The sequence below is a fragment of the Ictalurus furcatus genome, chromosome 6, assembly GCF_023375685.1.
Source record: "Ictalurus furcatus strain D&B chromosome 6, Billie_1.0, whole genome shotgun sequence".
NCBI classification, from domain to species: domain Eukaryota; kingdom Metazoa; phylum Chordata; class Actinopteri; order Siluriformes; family Ictaluridae; genus Ictalurus; species Ictalurus furcatus.
Genome location: NC_071260.1, coordinates 21,666,517 through 21,690,726, shown reverse-complemented (window position 1 = coordinate 21,690,726; position 24,210 = coordinate 21,666,517). Strand labels below are relative to the sequence as shown.

Below are 24,210 nucleotides of genomic sequence, written 5' to 3'. Positions count from 1 at the left end.
CTTTATTGTTGTGAGCGGAGGCGCTCCTGCTTAATCCTGCTGCTGCTTCCTCCGGGGGGAGCCGGCAGACATGGCGACCGCCACGACGCTCCTCTCTGCAACCTACAACATCTAAACCGGGTTCTGCTTTCAGTTTTGCTCGGGCAGCGTTCGAGCGTTTTTTCTGTTAAAATAAAAAACCAACAACGTCCATTTCGAGCTTTTCCAGGGGGTGGAAATAAGCCTACGTGGACGCTGTGCTTTTGTAAGCAGGGTAAGTTATACCTGTGTCTTTCCTTGTCTTGAGCACAGGCGGTTGTGTGAAACTTGTTTGAGCGAGATTAAGGTTAGTGGTGCATGCAAGCAGAGGAGGTTTAGTTCGCTTGGTATTGCGAGTCGAAATGGCTGTAAGTGAGTTGAGAGGACATGTGTAAGGATAGTCCGTGTATCATTTGTCCCCTCCTCAGTTGGGCAGGAGCAGTAGGCAGCCACGTCTCCGTTGAGCTCTGCAATAGCTTCCATATGAAGTCGGATGTGTGGAGAGACGCTGCTGCTGGAAAGCTGCTCACTTTTCGACGCTAAAACCGAATATCCTGTAAGTCCTGGGTTTATATTTGGCACTGGGTTTGTCTGAGGATGACTGCAGGATACATTGGGGCTAAAATGAACCCGAAGTGTTGCTAGTGTGTGTGTGTGTGTGTTGCAACGTATTGCTACAAAGGATCAATTCAATCAGCACAGGTACTGAATATGTAGAATAAGATCTCTTGTTTAACTCGGGTTATAATGTAACCCACATGTTTTCCACTAGCTCCAGAGAAATTCCTGCCAGGTTTCTCAGTAGTCTCTGCTGTTAATCTGATCTTTGGCCCTCTGGACCTGTCAGCTGTCATCCTAACCCCCCTCTCACTTCTAAACGTTAATTGCTCATCATTAATGTAGTACATGTTATTGACAAGAATTAATACACTTCAGTGTTAATGATATCTGCATGTAGGCATGTCCATGTGATAGACGTGGTGTGAGGGGAGGTTTCTGTTTCCCTCAACAGAAATAACGAGTTGGTAAGAAGTGAAAACTGGGACATGTAGGTCAGATCTAAAGCTAGATGTGCCACACCCAAACCTGGTTTATTGCTGGAGTGGGTGATGGGGTTCTGGTGATCGTGTCCAGAGGGAGAGGATGAAGGAGAGGGTTTAAGTCAGGCTGGATGTGTAGGGCCTGAACAGAAGAGCTACTGTTCTAGTGCAATCTTCAATACACACACACACACACACACGTTTGTCTTACTGTCCTTCCGTTGAAATAATCATTAATAATATCTAAGCTTTACTTTCACTTAAGCTTTAACTCAGTAACCAAAAGGAAACCTTTTGGCTCTTTAAATCTTTTAAAATACTTTTTAGGAATTTAGTTTTTGTGTAAAAAGCAGTTTTCCTCATGGGGACCAGCCCAAATGTCCCCACCAGGTCAAAACTATCCGATATTCATATCCTTGTGGGGGCATTTAGTCCCCACCATGATATAAACACACACACACACACACACACACCCTTGCTGTCTCATGTGGAATTTTCTCTGTAAACAACTTCAAAGCCAGCTGGGACAGCAAAAGGGTCACAGCTTTTCCGGCCGTTAGAAACCACTCATGCTTTAATCGTTGGTTTTGTAGGAATCTTCGTTTCCACTTGCAAATCTGTAACGGTGGCAGGAAACTACTATTCTAATGTATTGAAATCAGTAGCCACAGAGAACTGTTGCGTTTTACTATACGGATTTGTGGGTAGAAGAGACTTTAACACAAACACCCACAAAACTCAGACTCTATAGTTTTCACAGTTTTCAAGCTGGTAGGAAGTTAAAGGGATAGTTCACCCAAAAAAGAAAATTCCATCATCAATTACTCACCCTCATGTTGTTCCAAACCCAAACGACTTTCGTTCATCTTCGGAACACGAGTGAAGACATTTTTAACGAAAACTAGGAGATTTCTGTCCCTCCGTTTATTCAAAATATCTTCACTTCTGCGTAGATATCCGACGCACGTGTGTTGTGTTGATGCGAGAGTGGACCAAAACATGCTCTCGCGAGACAACGGGACCCCGATTCGCTGCACTTTTTACAGCAGAGGAAGAGGGAAGCTGTACACAAACTGAGTGTCATATAGGGATGAAATGGTTAGCGGTTTCACGATAAAATTCCTCGACGGTTAGTATTACCGGGTCATGTTTAATTATCATTCAAACCGTGCGCGATTATCGTGATTTGTAAAACTCGTGAGCCGACCGACGGGCCGAGTGAAGGCGAGCCGACCGACGGGAAGATTGCGGAAGATTCGGTTTAGTATAAGCGAGTTTGTCATTGTACTGTTTTGTTGTTGTTGTGTTTTTCATTATGAATAATAATGAACCCACCATTAAAGCAATTGCTGCATCCGAATTGCCGCTAATTCGAATGCGTAAGTAAAATACGCACAGCCGTATGGGCATTCATAAGCGATTTAAAAGCAAGAGGGAAAAGCACCAACGAAGCGCCAAAGTCCCCTTTCACAGTAACTTTCTTCTGGCGAGCTCTGCGGACACGGTTACCATCTTCTATAAAGTTTCCCTCAGCATTTTTATAAAATCCAAAATATGACTACACTTCGGATTTGGTCCTCTTGATAGATCTCCTGAGCGTCGTCACTGCCTTCCGCCATGTTCTCTAACTGACCTAAATGATCTCAGCAAGCCTAGTGACAACCGTCCATCACTTTATAGTCAAATATATAACCTGTTTAAATGATTTCAGTGTGTATCAGTACTTTTTATACATTTTCAGCACATTTTAACAATACCTTGATAACACTGATAACCGGGATGGTTTTGGTCACGATAAGCGTGATATGAAATTTTCATACCGTTACATCTCTAGTCACATAGAACAACCTTTGTAACAACGATGTCTGCAGATTTTGCTTTATTTTTGTCCGCTCTTACCTCACCTCAACACAACATGTGTGTGGAAGTGAAGATATTTTGTGTATAAAGACTTAAGTTTAGGTTTATTTTGTGCACACAAAGCATTCGTATCACTTCATAAAATTGGGATTAAACCACTGGAGTCATGGATTACTTTTACGATGCCTTTATGAACTTTTTGGAGCTTGAAAGTTTTGGTTACTGGACTGTTAATAGAGGAGCAGAAATCTCCCAGGTTTCACTACAAATGTCTTCATTTGTCTTCCGAAGATGAACGAAAGTCTTATGGGTTTGGAACGACATGAGGGTGAGTAATTGATGCCACAATTGAAATTTTTGGTGAAATATCCCTTTAAGAGTTGTTAGATTTGGGAAATGAGATGCACAATCAATCCTAAACTAAGTACTAAATACTAAGGCTTTGCTGATATGATGCTGACTGTCAGTATCGGGGCCAATACTGGCCTGAAACATCTGATTGGCATGAATATATTTTCTGATTCGAGCCACCAATATATTATTGTGTCGTGAATGACTGCCAAACAACAGATCATGCATGTGAACAAAGCATACAAGTTGTTTTACTGCATGCCAGCATCGCATAATTTGGCAACAGAGAGTCGCTTCAGTTGCCATGAGGATGTCCGTATTTGATTAGTATTGAGTAATGATTGATATTCAGAACTCTGTATTGTATTGAAAATGGAAAAAGTGGCATCCATGCATTACTACTAAACACTGCAGGCCATATTTTGTCCAAAACTAAAACAGAACAGTGTAGAAAATTACTGTAAAATTTTATTTTGTTGTAACTGTTTATGACTCCATTCACTGTCCGTTCAGTGTCCCGGGTCATCGTCTTGGGCGGAAGATTATGTTTTTCAGAGTGGATGTGAACGTCACCTTTTATTACCTCTGTTAATGTTTAGGGATAAATGCTTACTGTGCATGGATATTTGTGAGCACTCAGGCGTCTGCCTGTTTGGGTGAAACTGGCCAGGTGGAGGTGATCATTAATTCTTGTTCTAATCTGTTTCGGTTGTTCATTTACCATTCAGCATGGAGAGACTGAATATTCATAATGGAACGCTGAATATTCATGAGGCTTAATGGGCCTTTACCAAAGAAATGCTGTGAATGTGTAATGCAGTGGGCCACTAATTAAATTATTCACTCGGAGGCAGCACTAACATTTCTGACTCGCGTGATTGCTTGATGGTTTACAAATCTTAATAAAACCCATTTTTCTAGATGTGCTTTGCAGATTAGGAGAGCGCAGGGCTAGAATTGTACAGTCCGTTACGAGACACGCCATCGTCCTTGCGCTCTCAGGCCAGTCAGTAGTGGCTCGTATGTAAACTCATCTCAAATGCACTTTGTCCTGATTTCGAATAATGAGACAGCTAGATATTGTCCACTGGTAGCGCACGTTGACAGGACCCTATGGCGGATGTTGAATAAATGGTGATTTGCATTTGCAACTAGATAAATGCTCTGTTCTCATGAATGAGATGTAGATTTAGAGGCATGTGACACATTGAGATGATAAAGTGAGAAACTGCTCAGCTAGGGAGGTATCATATTATTCCACGGCATGTCGGTGATGATGAATCAATATAGGAAAATTTGTGTTTTATTTGAACAAAGTACAGTTAGTTAAAATACACAGACTCCAGATTAGTCTCTCTCTCTCTCTCTCTCTCTCTCTCTCTCTCTCTCTCTCTCTCTCTCTCTGTGTCTATCGCTCACTGTCCCCCCCCCCAGCAGCCTTGTGGTGACATCGCTGGTCAGGAATGTGTGATAAACAGAGTGGAACAGACCTCTGAATCAGAGGGAAAGAGGAGAGGCTTGTTGAGGACAGCCCTTACATTCAGTCCAACAGCTTAGAGAGTCTCTCAGAGAGAAAGCCTAGGGGTTAACATTGGTACTAAACTCTTTTCTTGCATCATGTGTGTTCACATGCACATACACACACACAAAGACTTACCTTTCTGGAAACCCAGGCTTGAGGTCATGTTATTAAGGGTATTGAATTTCAGCACAAATGGAACAAAGGTGAGGCTTTTCTCTTGGAGAACTCATGAAAAGTGCCGCATGAAAGTATTTGAGACCTATAGAGAGAAAGGCCAGACTAGTGTCAGTGACCTTGTGTGTATCTTATATATGCAACTCTGTTTGTTAGTAGTTATTTGAGCGCACACAGAAGACGCTGGCTTATTTAATGGCTGTCTCTTTAGGGATACATTATTCAGAAAGGGAACACTTTATTCTCCATTATCCTCGGTCTCCACTGGGTCCTAACGTTCACAGGTTCTGTGTGAGCTAAACTGATTATGTGCTTGAATTGTGCATTATGGAGCGCTGCAGGATTGAGCTAATCAAATAGATACTTTTTGTTAGCCATGTGAATTGGTCATTTTATACTGATGCATGGTGAGTGTACGTCAGGGCAAAACTAATCATCTGTTAATTTAAGCATTATGATCGCACGCACGCATTTACTTTCATAGTTTATTATTGCTTCAAATGTGAAAGAAAAAAAAATCATGGTTTCAGCATGTCGTCACTGAATCATTTAAAAAAAAAAAATCATAAATCAATGCTATTGGTCATCCTTTATGTCTGTCATTGGGTTTTTACATATATTTAACCAATGGAAAGCATTAAAAGAGCTTGTGTTAAATTTCTTAACGGCATTGGAAATCATTTTAACTGCCAGAGCATGTGACGTGGGTCAGTGGACACCTAGTGCACACAATATCATCGGTTCATTAGCATGATTATTTTACTAGCGCTGTAGAAGATGCAGACAGGTGCCAAATTAAAGAAAAAAAACTGATATAAAATGTTTAGGGCAGTGGTTCTCAACCAGGTGAGATGGGAAGGAGGGCGCAAATTGTTTTCAAGAAAAAAACACACAGGGCATCATTTTGGTACTCTGTGTATTTTATTGCTTTTCAGATAGAATGTGCATAAATGGAAAAAACCCGTGTTCTCTGTCCCTCTGTATTTTCTTTTTGCTGGGGGGGTGGCTGGGGCTTGGCGTGCCACATGATAGGTGAGGCTTGTGGGGGCTTTAGTTACAAAAGGTTGAGAACCTCTGGTTTAGAGTGTTTGTGTCAGGCCTCTACGAGCCACCAGAATGACTTCAGGAATCCTTTCTCACAGTTTTTACAAGTCTGGAACTGTACTGGAGGGATGGACAGCGATCTTAAAAAAGATATTCCCGGAATTGTTGTTTTTATGATGGTGGTGGTGGTGGTGGAGAGCGCTGCCTAACCAAAAATCTCCCAGTTGGGTTGAGATCTGTCGACGGTGAAAGCCATAAAATATCGTTCCCCCCATTTTCATGTTTATCAAGCAGTCACTGTGTCCTCAGGCCGTGTGGATGTGGTCGGGGTCATCCTAATGATAGTCTTTATTGATCACATATACATATGCACAGTGAAATTCTTTTCTTCGCATACCTCAGAATGTCAGAAAACTGGGGTCAGAGCGCAGGGTCAGCCATGATACAGTGCCCCTGGAGCAGAGAGGGTTAAGGGACTTGCTCAAGGGCCCAACAGTGGCAGCTTGGCAGTGCTGGGTCTTGAACCCCCGACCCTCCGACCAGCAACCCAGAGCCTTAACCACCAAGCCACCACTATCCTGGATGAGAACACTCCCATGAGGATGGAACTGTTTCCTCATATGATAAAGTTGATCAGTCAGAATAACTTTTCATTGATCTGATGTGATGCTTTCTTCTAAGAGGACAAGTGGACCCAAAGCATGCCTGCAAAATGCCCCCTACAGCCACCAGTTAGTCCTTTAATTCATCACTCATCAGGTTGCATACTACACTTGCAGTATGATTTACTGTACAACGAAACATTGTTATATATGATGTATGTATGACAGTCGAAACCAGTGCTGTAAAGTGTTGTATTCATTTGACAGATGATCCATTAGAATGCTCACATTACATGGATATGCAGTGTAAGGTAGGTTTGTGAGCGCGATGGACATTTCTGTGGATTGTAAAAGAGCTCATCCGCATATTGTGGCCTTTAGCCATATACCAAACGTCTGACAAACAATATATCGTGCACAGCGCGTTTCTAAACTAGAAATACTTATTGTGATAAAGTGGGTGCACAGCTGAATTCATTTCCAGCCTTTTACTAACCAGTTCTACATACAGAATTTAGGTTTCAGTTAGTATCTAATTCATTGCACAGCTCTTCTATAAACTCACCTCGGGTCGATTGTTACAAGACAAGCTTCCATTCATGTCGCGTTCACACGCTCTGATTTAACTGCAGAGCAGAAGGCTTATGGTAGTGCGTTCTAACATGCTATGTGCGTGCTGTGTTCATGTTCTAGGTCAGTGGAGGGAGTGAGGAAGACGATGGTGGAGCAGGAGCCAACGTCCTCGGCGGGGCAGAGGTTGGGAGCCCCGGAGTCACTGGGCATCAGCACGCTGGAATCGGGCCAAAAGCCACCAGCCATGCCTGGCGGCCGGCAGATAGCCATCAGGGTGCGCATGCTGGACGACTCCGAGGAGATATTCGATGTCTCTGTGAGTGGCTCTTTCATGTTTTATCTACTGCTGTATAATTTGTAAAGTGAAGGGTCTGAGGTTTAGTGGACTGGATTATGTCTCAGTGTCTGAGTATATTTTTGTTTCATCGGTTATTGAAAATAAGTGGGGGGGGTAGTACTACTATAAGTACTGCTTTGTCGAAATTCATTACAGTTAACGTGACTCGTATAAAAGTGTTAAGTTCGGGGAATGGGCAAGGCTTTTTATTTGTACCGTTTTTATGACTGCTAGGATTAGTACATTACACATACTTTTGTGAGTTTTTATGAATTTTCTAATGAGAATTTTATAATGAGGCTCTTAAGAATACATTATTTAAAACTGGAATGATTTAACAGTTTAAGTAGTTTGAGAAATCTTGCTTATGAAATTAATAGCTTATAACATGAATAGCCTCTTTACACAAGTTGGACATCGTTTTATTAAACCATTGCGATTGATTAATATTGCTCTTTAAACCGACTCATTTGGGGGCACGGTGGCTCCGTGGTTAAGCAGGTTTGACTTGCACCTCCAGGGTTGGGGGTCGAGTCCCGCCTCCACCCTGTGTGCGTGGGGTTTGCATTTTCCGGGTTCTCCGATTTCATCCCCATGTCCAAAGATGCACGCTGTAGCTGTTTGGCACTTCCAAGTTGTCTGTAGTGTGTGAATGTGTGTGCGATAGTGCCCTGCGATGGGTTGGCACCCTGTCCATGGTGTCCCCTGTCTTGTGCCCCGAGTCCCCTGGGATAGGCTCCAGGTGACCCTGTGTAGGTTGATGGGTGGATGAGACTGACTCGTTTGTAACGCTATGCATTATGGTCAGTATGATGCAAAAAAAAAATGAATGTAATCATGTTTGAAAAGCATTATTTGACAAGACCGTGTTCATTTATGATAACTGATGAATAAAAACAGATGTTGGTAATGGAGTGTGTGTGTGTGTGTGTGTGTGTGTGTGTGCTGGCTGGATGAGCGGAGCATGATGGAAAGGACTGACTGCAGTTTGCTGTTGGCATGGTAACATGATTTTTTTGCTATTTAAAAAAAAAAAAAAAATTCCCTGTTGCATGAATGAGCCAGAGGGATAAGGATCCTCCCTCTGAGTCAACACATGTAGCAAAGCATTTACAATCATGGCTTCTTAAGCTAGTGGTAACCGATACTGTTTCAGACTGATTGACCCTAATTATTTGTTTTCCGTGGGTCCATGTGCTTGTCGAATTGTGCAATTATGAGACAGTTTTGTTAGTGAAGTTACGGTCAAATAGTTGCAGCTGTCTGTATGGTCTGGTGGAAAGATGTGGTTTTGTTTTGCCGTGTGTGAAATTACCGGAGCTGGCTAAAGTTTGAATTTGCCATGAGGTTCAAATCAGCTACTGTGTGTATTTTCTTATGGGGCAAGAACAAAGGCACTTCACACATGTTCAGAGGGGGTTTTTTTGTGCGTGTGGTTTGCGTGAGGTCTTTCTGCTCTATATCTGATCGTGATCCTGATTTTAGAGCTTTAATGAAGTGAGTACTCTTTTGGGGTTTTGCTCTACTTCCCTGGTTTGAGTTTGTATTGCACGTCGCTGCTAAATCTGAAGCAGGATCATCACACCGGGTGGAGTCTGAAATCATATGTTTATTTTAGTTGGAACCTGCAATATTGCAGTTTTCTCAAACCACTGTTGAGTTGGAGAGGGAGTGAAAGAGAGAATGAGCAGGGCATTAGAGAGGTAGAGAGGGAATGGGAATTCAGGCAGCCCTTTTTCGTGTGTGTGTGTGTGAGAGAGAGAGAGGAGCTGAGGAGTAAAGAAAAAGCCTTGTGATGGTGGTTTTTTTTTTTTTCTTCCCTTCTTTGGCTGGATCCTGAGTTGCATTGAGTAAAACTCTGTTCATAACACGCAGCCTGATGTCCAGTCTGCACACTCGTGCTTTTCATCATTCCCATTAATACTGTACAGATACACTTCTGTAGCTACTAGTTACAGAAGCTATGCTTCACACGGAACATCCCATACTGTTCCTCTCCTCTGAGAGAGAGTCCTCTTCCTCTTTAGTTCAGAGAGAGGAACTTGGCCAAAGAAGTAAGAAGGTAGTTGTGCTGCAGGAACAGCTCCTTTTTGTTAGCAAATATCCTGACTTCATGCCCAAGTTGTGTATTATAACGAGTAAACAGGAGAGCCCTAAAACATTTAGTATTGCCAAATGTTCTACATTATAGTTTGTAGTCAGCATTTACGATGAACATTTCTGTTCTGATTTCTGTTCTCTGCTGACTTGGCGCTTGCTTCAGAGCTCCATTCAGTCTATATGGCTACTTATGACATTTTTCAAAGTTATAGTTCCCCCAAAAATGAAAATTCTATCCTCAGTTCATGATGACCTTCGTGTCGTTCCAAACCCGTTAGACTTTCAGAACACGAATGAAGACATTTTAATGAAACCTTGGAGATTTCTGTCCCTCCATTTCCAGTCCTGTAACCAAAAATTTCAAGCTCCAGAAAGTTCCTAAAGGCAGTGTAAAAGTAATCCATGTGACTCCACACATGGTTTAATCCCCATTTTATGAAGTGATCTACGAATGCTTTCCCTTTTCCCTCTTGAAGCATCACTTCCTCTGCTGTAAACAGTGCAGCGCTTCGGGGTCCCGCTGGACGTTCTCACGAGAGCGGAAGTCACATAGAGCAAGCTTTGTAACAAAGGTGTCTGCAGATTTTGACACATTGTTCTCTCGTGAACACGCATCTGAGATCGATGCGGAAGTGAAGATATTTTGTGAATAAAGACTTAATTTTAGGTAGGTTTTTTTTGCGCACGCGGAGCATTCGTATCTAGTCATAAAACTGGGATTAGACCACTGGAGGCACATGGGGTACTTTTACGACACCATTATAAACTTTTTGGTGCTTGAAAGTTTTGGTTACAGGACAGGTTTCATTAAAAATGTCTTCATTTGTGTTCCAAAGTCTTTCTTTTGGGTTTAGAATGATATGAGATTGAGTAATTGATGACAGAATTTTCATTTTTGGGTGAACTATCCCATTAATGCTGTTATTTTAACATATCTGGAATACTTATTAAGGTTATAGTTACTTCATGTTCATGACTAAAGTCTTGTTTATACTTGACTCATCCGCAGTAGGGCGAGGGAGTGCGTGGAAAAAAAATGACGTCATCGTGGAGTGTGCGGTCAGGCACGTTGAATGCACTAGACCTTGTTTCGCGTGGCGGTGCACACGCCAAATTTTTTGTAACTTTCTGCGCAGCTCTGCATCCGAAGATGAAGTGACTCTTGCTGAACAGATACGATTGTACAGGCATCTCTATGATCCATCCATCCATGTTTTTTTTTATTTTATTTGTTTTGTTTTTTTAAATAGTGATTTTTTTTTTATTTGCTTTGTACATACTGCTGAAAGAATAAAGCCAAAGGTGAAAGTTTTTTGTTTTTTTTTGGGGGGGGGGGGTACCATGTTTTCATTCATCAGTATCTTCACAAATATATACCGACTGACTGTCGGACAGTGATTAAACCTCGTTCTGTTGTCTTTATAAATGGAGACGTTTACGTTGATGGGCAGCCATACAGAGTGATTATTCTGTAATAACTGTCTCTATACATAGACATTTTCTTTGATGGATGAACATAATCATCTGATTTTGTAAATGTGAGAAATGACATTTGCAGGGAGCACCCACTTTTTGCTTATGTCTACAGTAATTGCTAACGTTTACAAATGAACCTACAATAAATAATAAGTCTTATTTAATGAAAGTAAAGGTCCATGTTTAAGAAAAATGAAATGAATTAAATTAGAACGAAATTGAGGTTCAGTTTAGTTTTATACATGTTCTCATTTATATATTTTGCTGTAATGTGACGAGTGATAATCTCAAGGTTTATCGGGTTTTATGATTTTTTGCTCTTTTTTTTTATATTGTGGGTTTTAGTGAAGTGTATTGAAAACAAACATCAACAACAAACACAATTCCTCCTCAGCATTCAGCAACTCCATGCGAGACGCCATGTTTGTAAGCGTTGCTGTGGTTGTTGCGCCTTCTACTTCTTCTCTCAGTTACTTCCTGTTGGTGTATAGGACGATTACCCCGAGTCGCCCCCTTTCGTTTCAAAGAATATTACAATGGCGAGCGCGTCAAGTATAAACGTCTCGTCTGTTTGGGGAGGTGCACGCAGTCAGCGGAGGCTCGCGGTGTGGAGCCAGGGCGAAAGTATAAACAAGGCTTAATTGTCATCTTAATGTCATCTTAAGGCAATCTTAATTGCCTGATAAACCCTTTTCATGCTTGTAGGTTCTATGTAAAAGTCGTCGTCATAAAGGGAACTGATAGAAGTGGCAGAGTATGTGAATGAGCATGTCCGCCTACCATCATTTTAATCTCATTACCACTTTGGAGTCAAAGCTGCAACATTACAGTAGACTGTGTGTAGGTGTGGTAGGCTTGTACTATGTGCAGGAGTGGTGAAGGATTCAGTTTTGTGTGTGATTAGTTATGTTATGTCTGAAAATCATATACATGTATGTTGCATATGAAAGTTTAGAATGCACAAACTGTTGATTTAGAAGCGATGGCAATTTACACATGCTGTATGTAGATATAAACTAAAGCAATAAGCTACTTGAGGGTAGGCCTTACAGTGATTGTTTTTAGTCAAAATGTGAAGCAAATAAAATCAAAACCTGATACAATCACTGTAACACATCCTCAAGTAACCTAGTGTTTTTATAAAACAGCGACAAAACAATACGAAAAAATCCAGTGTTCAATAAATCATTTCAATTACTATTAATAATATTCACTATGAACAATTCTTTCACCACACAATGTAGCTGTTAACAATCAGCAACATAAAGCGCAAAGATTAGTGCATTCCTCTATAGACAGAACAATAGCTTAAGTGTAATAGTTTTATTGGTTTTAAACCTGCCACATTAATATAGAATAATTATTGTGATGCAGTCACAGGTATGTGTGATTGTAGAACTGAACTGATCCGTTTTATTAAAAAACAAAACAAAAAAAGCCCCACCCTATAATCAGTTTAGTCTTTAAGTCTGCACATAACCTGTGACACTTGCTATTCTGATTTGTTAGTGTAATCTCTTTCACTGCATATGAGTACCAACATGTTAAATGTTTATAGAATACGTGAAAACAGTGATCAACCCCCTCATGCATAAGTCATGCCGCTGCAGTCATGTTTTCCCAATTGTAATGATTTCTGTCGTATAGAACTCGGAAGTTTGAAAAGGGTCTAGTGGCTGTGAGATACATAATTATAGGAAATAAGCAAGCTTCTCTTATAGATTAGTGAAATGTCGACCTATGCTAAGTTTAACACGTATTAATCCCAGTTGGGAAATTGATTCAGTGTAAAATGAAGACAAAAGTTAGATAGAGTGTGAGGGAATTGTCACAACCGGTTGAGTTATAATATATACAGACATCTGCTAATATGCACTATACAGGTCTGTGATCTATTATCAGGTCTGTTATTAGGGTATTTTGCTGAAGTTGCCTATTTATAGTAATAGTTTTGGTTATCTTGTCAGCATGAGACTAGTGCATTCCACATCGTTTATATTGCACTACAGTTTGCTCTAAGAGCTATGCTTAGGGGTGTAATGATGATACTGATTCATGATACTGGCTTCAAAATTTTGATTTGATTCAATTCTCAGAATATTTTGAGCGCAATTTGAATGACGAAGAATTATGACTGAAAAGACTCCTTTTTCTATTTCTGAATCATGAACAATTCAAAACAATGTGCATTTTTTTGTCTGTTTAAAACGAAATAAAATAAAGAAATTTGCTATGATCAGAAGTTTCATATTGTAAACAAAATGGAGTATAGCATTAGCAAATCGTAAAAATAAATAAAAGCGTGATTTGAATAAACATTGTGCCTGAAGTGGGGCCTTAGAAAATGATTGGTTGAAACATACATTAATGACCTGTGTAGCAGAAATAGAGCTCCAATATCGGCTAAAGTGACAGTTTCCCTCAGCCTCTGGTGTTGTTTGAAAGCTAATGAAGAGCTCTTTAACCATTATAACATATAATGTAAGTTGGTCATTGCAATGTGGCACTATCAGTCTATCGGAAGTGCAGATCTCGCAGGTCTTCACGAAATAACATGATCACATGACCAGTGTGTGTTCTCGCGCTCTCTTTCTCTCTCTTTTAGGGCTGTATTTGATCAATCTCATCGTGATATTATTGTGATTAACAGTTAAATTTCTAATCCTGGTTTGCTGTCTGTTTTTGATAAATTCCGGTGGGTTTCAAATCAATTTTATCGATGTTTTGAGGTACGTGCCGTTATTGAAGGGAAGAGATTCTGCTTGCAAGCCACTGAACAGATTAATTCCACTGCATTAGTCTCCTCTGTCCATGTTAAATCAGTAGTGAACATGTTTAGTAGTGGAATGTGAGCACTGACATCCTCCCCTGTCTACCTGTGTGTCTGTCTGTTTGATTCTCTGTGGTTTTCTTTCACATGGAGCTGCACAGATGTTGCAGAAAAGATAATTGCGACTGGGTATTTCCCGTCCAAAAAAAAAACAGTTCGGTGTTGTGCTTTGTGCCCTGGGGCTGGAGTGTGTGTGGAGTCAGCTGTTTAGGAATTCGGTTGGTGGTGTTGCACCTAAGCAGGTTATTTATTGGTAGTATTTAGGCATGCAGTGAATGTTGCAGAGCTCAAACGCCCATCACGGATAGTTTGGCAGTGCTGAGATTTCAGTTTTCATCCTGAGTTTTGATCACTCTGAAATCGTCAGATTGAAATATGTGTAACTGAACACTTCAGTTACACATGCTCATGAAAATTAAAACTGATGTTGTGGTGATCTGGTATGTTATTATACCAAAAGTATTACATAGCATGGCTGTTTTAAATGCTATTATTTAGGTATAATGAGATTATGTCCAACAAAGGAGCCCTGACTGTGATTCGTATTCTGCAGCTGAGTATCTTTTAATTAAATTATGAGTGAAACACAGTCGAGTAGAGGTTAGCCTCGCACCTCCAGGGTTTGGGGTTCGAATCTCACCTTTGCCCTGTGTGTGTGCAGTTTGTATGTTCTCCCTGTGCTTCGGGGGTTTCCTCCGGGTACTCTGGTTTCCTCCCCCAGTCCGAAGACATGCATTGTAGGCCCTGTGTAAGATAAGCGGTATGGAAAATGTTGACAGTTGACTTGTTTAATTAGATTTTTTGTCATAACATGCTGTTTTAGGAAAATAATCAACTACGACATGTATCGAAGCTGTCATTCCTCTTATGCCACAACAATTGTCCATCGATTATGATTTTTTAAAATTTATAAAGAACGACAGTATGAATGGGTGTGTGAATGTGTATGTGTTTGTGTGCCCTGCGATGGATTGGCACCCTGTCCAGGGTGTACCCTGCCTTGTGCCCGATGCTCCCTGGGATAGGCTCCAGGTTTCCCCGTGACCCTGAAAAGGAGTAAGCGGAAGAAGATGGATGGATGGATGGATGGATGGAAGAACGTCATGTCGTACATTTTAATGAGTTTTTAGTTCCATTTAATGTTGTGGAACATCTGTGAAACAAGAGTTCTTGCTATAACAGCTATGATCAGCCGTTTCTCTCTCCTTTTCTTTCCCGGTTTTAATAGGACAAAATGTGCAGCTCGTCATGTTGCAGAGAAACCGCAAAGCACAGCGTTGTCTGGCCTGAACATTCTCCTGTGGCAGTAAAGAAGCAGCTTTACCTCTGTTACAAAGCGCTGCCAAAGTGGAGAGGGAGGGAAAGAAAGAATGACTGGTAGAGAGGGAATGGGGATTCAGACAGCTGTTTCTTGTGTGTGAGAAAGAGATGTGTAAGCGTCTATATATATATATATATATATATACACACACACATATATAACATTTTATGTTAAACAGCATGTTTTTAAAATCTTTTTGCTATTAGGTGCAGGTTTATGTGGGGTGTTTGTAAAGTCCCAGTGAATTAGTTGTTACTTTGGAAGCAAAAACCTATCAGAGCAAGTGCTTTATTATAAACCTGCGATTGGCCTTGCGTTCAGAACTATTGTCAGAGCTGCTGTTATAGAAAATGAATCAACAACTTCTGACCAATCAGACTTTAGAATTCAGCAGCAGTTTGATATAAAGGTGAGTATCTGATAGTCGCAATTCTAGTAATATGGCCAATTTGAGTTATTAATTAAGGGTGATTATGGTCTCTCAACATGTAATGAATACTCCACAAACATAATCATTGTCACTATTTTAATTGCTTTTAACTCCCCCATATAACTTTTAAGCACACCCATATTGCCATGGTTTTGGCACTTGATAATTCTGATTTAATTTCATTCATTTAGTTTGCAGAGGTCAAAGGCTCGATTTTGTTCATTTTAAGTTTTTAAGCTATTGCTTTAATGCCACTGTTTCACTTTGTCATATAAAGCTCATCTCTTGGAAGGTAAATGGTAAAGGGTCTGCACTTATGGTGCTTTTTTAAGATTAGCAGTTCTACAAAGCACTTTACACTGGTTCTCATTCACCCATTCACATACTCACACACCAATGGTAGCAGAGCTGCCATTCAAGGCTCTAGCTTGCCATTGTGAGTAACTTGGGGTTCAGTGTCTTGCCCAAGGACAATTCAGCATGTGGAATCATCTGGGCCAGGGATCGAAATGCCTACCCTACGATTAGTGGACAACCCGCTCTACCTGAGCTACAGCCGCCCGGTGTAGAAAGTGTATAAGTATTAATGATTATACTATGATTTATAGGCAGGATTTCCAGAACCCATAATTTTCTGACTTTTAGTGAGCGTTGTTTCTGACCGCGCTCATGCAAACCCTTTTTGCGTCACTGTGGTATGTTGACTCGTGCTGTGTAGAGATGTAACAGTGACCAGAACTATCCCGGTTATCAGTATATACAAATATACATAGATCAATATGTACAAAAAGTACTGATACACACACTGAGATCATTTAAACCGGTTTTATATTTGACTATAAACTGATGGATGGTTGTCACTAGGCTTGCTGCGATAGTCGGTGTTCCCAGTGTTTCATGGGGTTCGGCCGTCATCACTTGCCCACTTTGGCAAAGCCCCCACTGTAGTTTTACATTTTTATGTTAATAAAAATCATTTAGTTCAGTTAGAGAACATGGCAAAAGGCAGTGACGGCACTCGGGAGAATTTCCAACCTTCCAAGAGGTTTTGTGACTGTAAGTAGTTCTCTTCAAATGCTACTGGAGTTAGAAACATGTATACCAATGTTGTATGTAACACTAGAGATGGTCCCTTAATTTGCAAATATCGAACGTCCAACATCAAGCCAGTTTTATGCTTGTCTTTCCCCTCTCGCTTTTAAATCGCTTATGCTTTATTCCCATGTGGCCGTGTGCATTTCACTTTCGAATTAGCCGCAGTTCAGAGGCGTCAATTGCTTTAATGGGGGGTTCATTATTATTCATAATGAAAAACACGACAAAACAGTACAATGACAAACTCGTTTATGCCAAACCAAATCGTCCACCAATGTCTTGCTTGCCTCACTTTCATTTCGTGCCAAATGAAATCTGACACCTGCTGATCTGTGCTGCGACTCTGACTCATTCAGAAGATGCCAAATTGAGCAGACGCATTCGGTTTTTAATTGTAGTGTCTGTTTTCACTCTCAGAAAACAACGTTTCATGTTGCGCCACTGTCAGACCCTAGGTGTGTGTGGACAGCATTTCCCGTGAGTTTTACAAATCACGATAATCGCGCACGGTTTGAATGATGATTAAACGTCACACGGTATTACTAACCATCAGGGAATTTTATTGTGGTTTATCGTGAAACCGGTAACCGTTTCAGCCGTAGTGCTGTGTGACCTTCAGTAAAAAGTAGCTCATGTCTAGATTGATCTAGCAGCTGTACATTCTGACCTATACCTTCCTCTTTCCAACCGCCACTCAAACTTTCAGTAATGTTCTAGCATCTGGCCATGATCCTACTGTTTAGTTCCTGAAATTGCCTTTAACACTGAACTGATTTGTGTTTTGTCACATGTTGGACTGAACAGGATCGGGGGTTGGGTATGGAGTATTGGACCTATCCAATTGCAATTGCTGTCTTTGTCCACATGCAGACCGAAGATTTAGATACTTAGTTATCAATATACTTAGGAAGTTATCAGCTGAATACACAGTGATGGCAGAATGTAGTGTAGATTTGTTTGCTGTTCTGCATTTAGATATAAATCATTTTCAGAGCAATTCTACAGGTTTTTGGAGTGTTTTTCCAACACCTGTACCACAGCAGCACAGACTCTGTTCATTCCTTGTGGTTCTGCTCAGCAGCAGCACAAATTTCGGTTGTCCGGTTTTGTCTACACCGTGTCTAATTGCCCCCACCATTTAACGACGATTAGATGGAAGGCTAAAAGTTCCCCAAATGAGTAGGAACTGCAAATGGCTGCATTACAGGCTTGGCAGACCAACAGGCATATGCATGATATCATCTGTGTGTCACAGATTTCTGGTGGGGTTTTGTTTTTGTTTTTCAATAAGCAAAATAAGGCAGCAATTTCTATACTAAATATGTCATTGTTCGATTACTTATAGAGTATGCTGCTTCTATAGCTGTGTCTTTTGAGAAGAAAACATTTAGCTCATATTATACCATAATCAGAGGATCAGGAAATGCTGTATATACAGAGATATGAAGTGCCCCTCCCCCCTCTAAAAAGAACTAAATATTTTCACATTTGGAGGTGAACTACATTGTCAAACACGATACAGGAAGCAGTGTCTCTGACAACACAGTTAATGATTTACTGTAATCTCCTCGTCACCGATTTACTCCGAGCGGTCGGCCACGGCAGGGTGCGGAGAGGGAGGCATTGCAAGTCCTGTGATGGTCAGCGTGATTGCCATTTGAGTGGAACAGCTGCCTTACAAATAAACCCGCCCAAGCCCACTCCCACACAGACACACACACTCATATCCTGCTTTATCAGATAAACAATAATCCAGTACGGTTCCTTGGGAATACTCTATTACACACATAATGCGCATTATCAAGCTGCAAGCAGCCGATATACAGCATACGACTCAACCAGCAAATAAAACTAGACTCTAATTAATAATGTTGCAATAAAACTGAGAAAAGAGGTCACTTTGGTGCATGCACGCACACACACACGCAGCCATTGTTCCAGTAGCGCTTCACATTAACCTTTATCCTGTTGGAGGCAGAAAAGTGGGACAGTTCAAAAACAACATCTCTGAAGCCCACCCTCAACAAACACACGTGCACACACACATACATGCTTCTTAGTGTGTTAAATGGCATAATCTGCACAGATGGATCCTGTTTTTGTTTTTTTTTTTGTCTGAAATCAGGGAAAAGCAATAGCCTGTAGTAAGCCTGAAGCTATTTCCCACCGTTCAGCATTCTCTACTCTGAAGTAGATTTATTCTCTCCAGACAGTTTTCGGTTTTATGAATGAATTTCCCATGTAATGAGATTCATATTCCAGTGGATATAGTGCACAATATCCATTCAGTATGCTGTAGCTCTGCCAGTCCTGGATGAGCAGGACTTGAGACTGAATAGTTTAATTGTCGACGTCTTGCACAGACCAGATGGGATGTTTTGTGTGTGTGTGTGGGTGCCACTCAGAGGACCGATGTCCTCTCTACACAGGAAGTTCCCACTGGGATGCTATTCTTATCCACCGGCTCACGTCTACTTAACTCCAGTAATGTCTGAATTCTGGGCCACCGCTTGAGTCTCACTAATCACACATTCCATAATACCCTGTATTGTATAATATTTCTTTCTGAAGAATTGTGAACATTTAAGTCACAGTCTGTGCTATTCTTTCAGGATATTCTTTGAATATTTTGTTGGAAAGATCGTTTAAGGAACTGGAGATTAGATTAAAGTAGTTTTTAGTGATTTTAAAAAAAAAAGATTCTGCTTTTTATCTTCCGCTAACATTCAGCCATTTTAGTCTAATGTGTTTTGGGATGTAGACTTTGACGCAGCATTCAACTAACAGCTCGTTATACGTTTAATGATGGCGATTGTGATGAAAAATAGGCACTTTTGCATCAGCATAGCTTAAACTCTTACTGGATTTTCCTGTCATTGTGTGATGGTGTATACCTGAAATCACTAGCATCATTAGATCTGATAACCCGACTGAACTGCGTGTCCATAGCGTCTCATTCTGTGCTGTGTATACAAGAACATTGCCATTATTCCATTCTCTTTCTTACCATGATAGACTTGGGTCATGAATTTGATGGCTTTAAAATGCCTGTAATACAGAGCATGTAGTACACAGTGGAATTGTGTACTAAGGAACTACAAAGGAGCTTGACCGAAATTAGAAGCAGTAAAAAAATTTTTATTGTGCGGTTCTCCCGAGACCCGGGCAATTAAATCTACTAAATAAGAGCCGCTGCCTTCAGACTGTTACACCATATTCTTCACCAGCACCAGATCTCACCGCATTAGATGAACTGTAGGCACGTTCCAAATGACACACTTATGCGCTATTCTACGTCATTGTTGTAGTATAAAGAGTGTGAGCAGTGTGTTCACACTGAAAATTCCAACAAGAGGAAGTGCACTCGAAGTACCCGGATGATGTGCTTACTCAACCGGAGAAACGAAGTGTGGAATGTGGACACGTTGGTCATGCTCTTAAAGGTTGCAGCTTTGCTTGTGTAGCAGAAGAGGGGAGGGGATACTGGGCACTGACGCTGGCACAAATTTGCTCAGACTGAAAAAAGGTCATGTTGGGCATAAAAGGTAACATTGACGTTCCGTAACGTTAACAGTAAAATGAAGAGAGAAATTTTCGTTGACTCTGGGTATTCTGCTACAGCTAGCGGCGTCGCATCACGTGCGTTTGAAGTCATTTTCCATCTCCTAGGAAACGGCTTATACTTCCAGTTAGTAAAAAAAAATCATTAGTGTTCAGTTTGAGAGGATACTACCCTTCTAAAATTCCTACACTAGACGGTAGAGTGCATAGTGTAAGTGTATAGGGATGGGCGATATGAATTTAAAACTATAACACGATATTTTCTGGTGTTTAACGCGATAACGATATCAGTGACGATATAAATATAGTACCATTCACTACTGTTTTTGGCTCCGAGTGATGGCTGTGATCTTGAGAGCCTCTGAAACAAAACATTGATCTAAAAGTAAAACTGATTTTCTGTAACCAACCAGTTCCAGATTTTAGAGGTAGCTCCTCATTTAGCGATAAACTCCTCCTCAGCTTCACGTCCTCCTTCCGCTGTACTTGTTTATGCTCTGCACGTGAGCTGCGAATGGGTCGCACACAGAAATACATCATCAACTAGGCTTTATCGTTATTATCGTGGGAAGACTAATTCTTATTGTGGGGAGAATTTCTAGCGGTATATCTCAAACGATAAGATATCATCCGTCCCTAATAGTGTATAGTATGTCATCTGGGACACAGCTTGTGCTTTTGTTATGCTAGCATAAGCTGGGCTATTTGCTAGAAATGTTTTCTGGTGAAGTGGTAGAAGACTGGAGACACCACCCCGTTGCTTCTGGATGGAAAAGTTACCATGGAAACATGGTCCTACAGAGTATGTGTATGAGCTTTAGTGCGAGTCTACAAAAAGAAATATAATAGAGAACTAACTAGGCTATTGAAAAGGGCTTGGCTCAGTTCAATGAAGCTTTATGTAACTCCTCCTCTAACCAAAAATGTGTCCGGGACAATTTCTTGCTCTCTCTCTCTCTTGCTTGCTCTCCCTCTCTCTCTCTCTCTCTCTCTCTCTCTCTCTCTCTCTCTCTCTCTTTCTTTCTTTCTCAGTTCCTCCCCTCCTCCTTTGTCAAGGCATGAGAGACTGTAATCAGTTGGGAGAGAGAAACAACCAAGAGATTTCATTTGCATTTGGCCCTGTGGCGTTGACCGGTTCTTCTGCTTTTCTATCCAACTGAAGCAGAGGACGCATTTGAATGAGACCTTGTGTCAATATGAACTGTCAGTATGAAAACAGCACAGAAATGCTCACTGCCAGAGCACAGTCCAAGCTGTGGCATCTCCTGACCTCTCTTTACCACCAACCTAAACACTCACCACCTTGTGTTTTTATTGTTTTGTTTTGATTTTAAGAAAGGACCAGGTTCACATCCAGGAAATAAAATCTTATAATGGTTTGTGATATGATCTTGCAATGGAAGTGTGATTTGCACAGTGTCAACACAAAATTACTGTTCCAACTTGATTTAGCCGAGGAGGTTCGCATAGGATAACACATCTGTAATTTTCCTAAAATCCCACAGATTTCGCAGATTGACATGTCAGTGCCTGATTATACATGTCAGGATTGGGTGAGACACTCAAACAATAATGACGCTGCACACGGCTGTGCCTATTTTCAGTTTTAGTTATTATATTACCACGACGTCAGTCAGATAGAATTGCTGCTGAAAAGGCTTTGTGTTGAAATGAATAGAGAGGGTCATTTGCTCCTGAATTACTACTTTTCAGACTTGTAAATACTACAAACTTTGTGGGGTTAAAATCTGCTGATGTCATCTGTAATCACTTAAATTGCAGATTAGGTGAACCTGATCAAGCTTGAATAGGGGCGAAGTTCGTGCTCGCACATCCTGAGGTGTTATTCTGTCACTGTGTCATTCACATTACACGTCGGATCAGTGTTCTCCACCACGTAGTAGCGGCTCGATTTTCTGATGTCATTCTGAAGAATTGAGAGTAACAATTCCTGGAACAAAATCTCTGATTTTTCTGTGCGGAAAAGGAGAGAGAGAGAGCAGGAGGGAGAGAGAGAGAGAGGAGGAGGGGGAGAGAGAGAGCAGGAGGGAGAGAGAGAGAGAAGGAGGGGGTGAGAGAGAGAGACAGCAAGAGAGAGAGAAAGAGAGAGAGCAGGAGAGCGAGAGAGAGAGAGAGAGCAAAAAATGCAAAAATGAATGCAGTTACATTGCATCCTCATTTATTTATGTCTTCGCTGTCATAAATCAAGCAGGGTCAAATCACAAGCATCCCAAAGCCTTCAGAATCTCCCATGATCCTAACAGGATAACACATTCTCTGGTTCTGAGTTGCCATGGCAACTGATTGCCTGTGTATACATGTGGGTATTCTTGTTATTGTTCTTGTGGGTTTCATGTCATGTATTCCAGTGCTTCTTGTCTTCAGTTTATGTGTGTGTGTGTGTGTGTGTGTGTGTGTGTGTGTGTGTGTGTGTGTGTGTAGAAACACCTCCAGTTGCCACTACCTCAGACATCAGGAACTGAGCATTACTGACCTCAATCCTTTCCGATCAGAAAGCGCCTTGAGCTCTGGACATCCAGCCGTGTGTGTGTGGGTGTGTATTTGTGGATGCTGCTGGCCTTGAGTGGTGAAGGATAAGGAGTTTAGTTTAATCTGCACACAGTGGATTTATTGGTTCCTTTCCAGTGTGTCTGTGTATGTACCATGGCTGTGTGTGTTTTTATTAGGAAGCCATGCCACAGACACAGATCTCTTGTATGAATTTTAATGTGACTTGTTAATTAAAATAAATAAATATAATAATCGCACATTATATATTGTTGTATTGAATGTGTTTTAAGAAGAATTTCTGTTGCTTGCTGCTTCTCCCTGTAGAACAGCAGATGATGGATTACATCATGTTCTGTTGTGTTATTAAGTTTAATGACCATAGTCTGGTCACCGATGCAGTCAGACCCAGGTATCACTTTCCACTCAATTTATTCTACATGACAAGACAGGAAATTACTTAACTGATTTATGAACGTGTTTTATTTTATGTAGTTAGCATAATAGTTTTAATGTTACAGATGAAATCAGAGATGCTACTCTAGAGCTCTATTTCAAAAGAATGTAATTTATCAAATTTATCAGGCATGTAGTTCAGTGTTTTTCTTACTGCAGTATTGATTTCTCTTCGCATTCTTGCAGCAGGATTATTTCATGGTGATTGTGCATCATTTAAGCAATATGTTGATTTTCCAGTATATACATAGCTTATTTTGATAGATTGCCTGTCTTTTTTTTCTTTTCCCTCTTCCCCCCCCCCCAATTTGGTCTTGGCCAGTTCCCACTGAACAGCCAGCTCTCCCCAATCGTAGGACAAGAGTGAAGGCTGAAACATAACTCCTCCAGAGGAACCTGCTATCCGCCCTCTTCCACATACATGAGATCACAGACATCCATGTTTGGCTAGTGTTGCTGTGACTGACAGGGGAGAGAGAATACAGTACTGTGAAAAAGTATTTGCCCCATCCTGTTTTTGTGTATATCTCATACCAAATAGTTTTAGATCTTCAAACAAAATGCTACATAAAACAAAAGCAACCTGAGTAAACACACGATGCAGTTTTTAATTATTTTTTTTTCTGGAGCAGAAAAGTGATCCAACACCTATCACCAATGGAAAAAACTAATTGCCCCCTTGAACTTAAGATCTGGTTGTGCCACATTTAATAGCAATAACTGCAACCGAATGCTTCTGATAACTGGAGATCATTCTTTCACTTACTTCTAGTACTAGGACTTACTCCTGTGCTTTGGCTCACTGTCTTGCTGCATAATCCAGATGCACTTGAGATTCAACTTACGGACTGAAGACCAGACATTCTCCTTTAGGGTTTTCTGGTAGTGTGTTTTGGCAAAATTAAGACGAGC

General features: G+C 40.9%; 1 protein-coding gene across 2 annotated transcripts in view; it reads left to right on the top strand.

The window, feature by feature from the left end:
• LOC128608915 (FERM, ARHGEF and pleckstrin domain-containing protein 1) overlaps nt 1-24,210 on the top strand; it is a 62,051-nt gene continuing 37,841 nt past the window's right edge. Inside the window, exons 1-3 of one of the 2 annotated variants that reach the window (XM_053627101.1) lie at nt 1-253; nt 447-574; nt 7,305-7,500. In XM_053627101.1, the coding sequence (XP_053483076.1) occupies nt 7,330-7,500 (171 nt within the window). In that variant the 5' untranslated portion in view covers nt 1-253; nt 447-574; nt 7,305-7,329. The remainder of the gene's footprint in view (nt 254-446; nt 575-7,304; nt 7,501-24,210) is intronic. The other variant, XM_053627102.1, reaches the window with a different exon arrangement.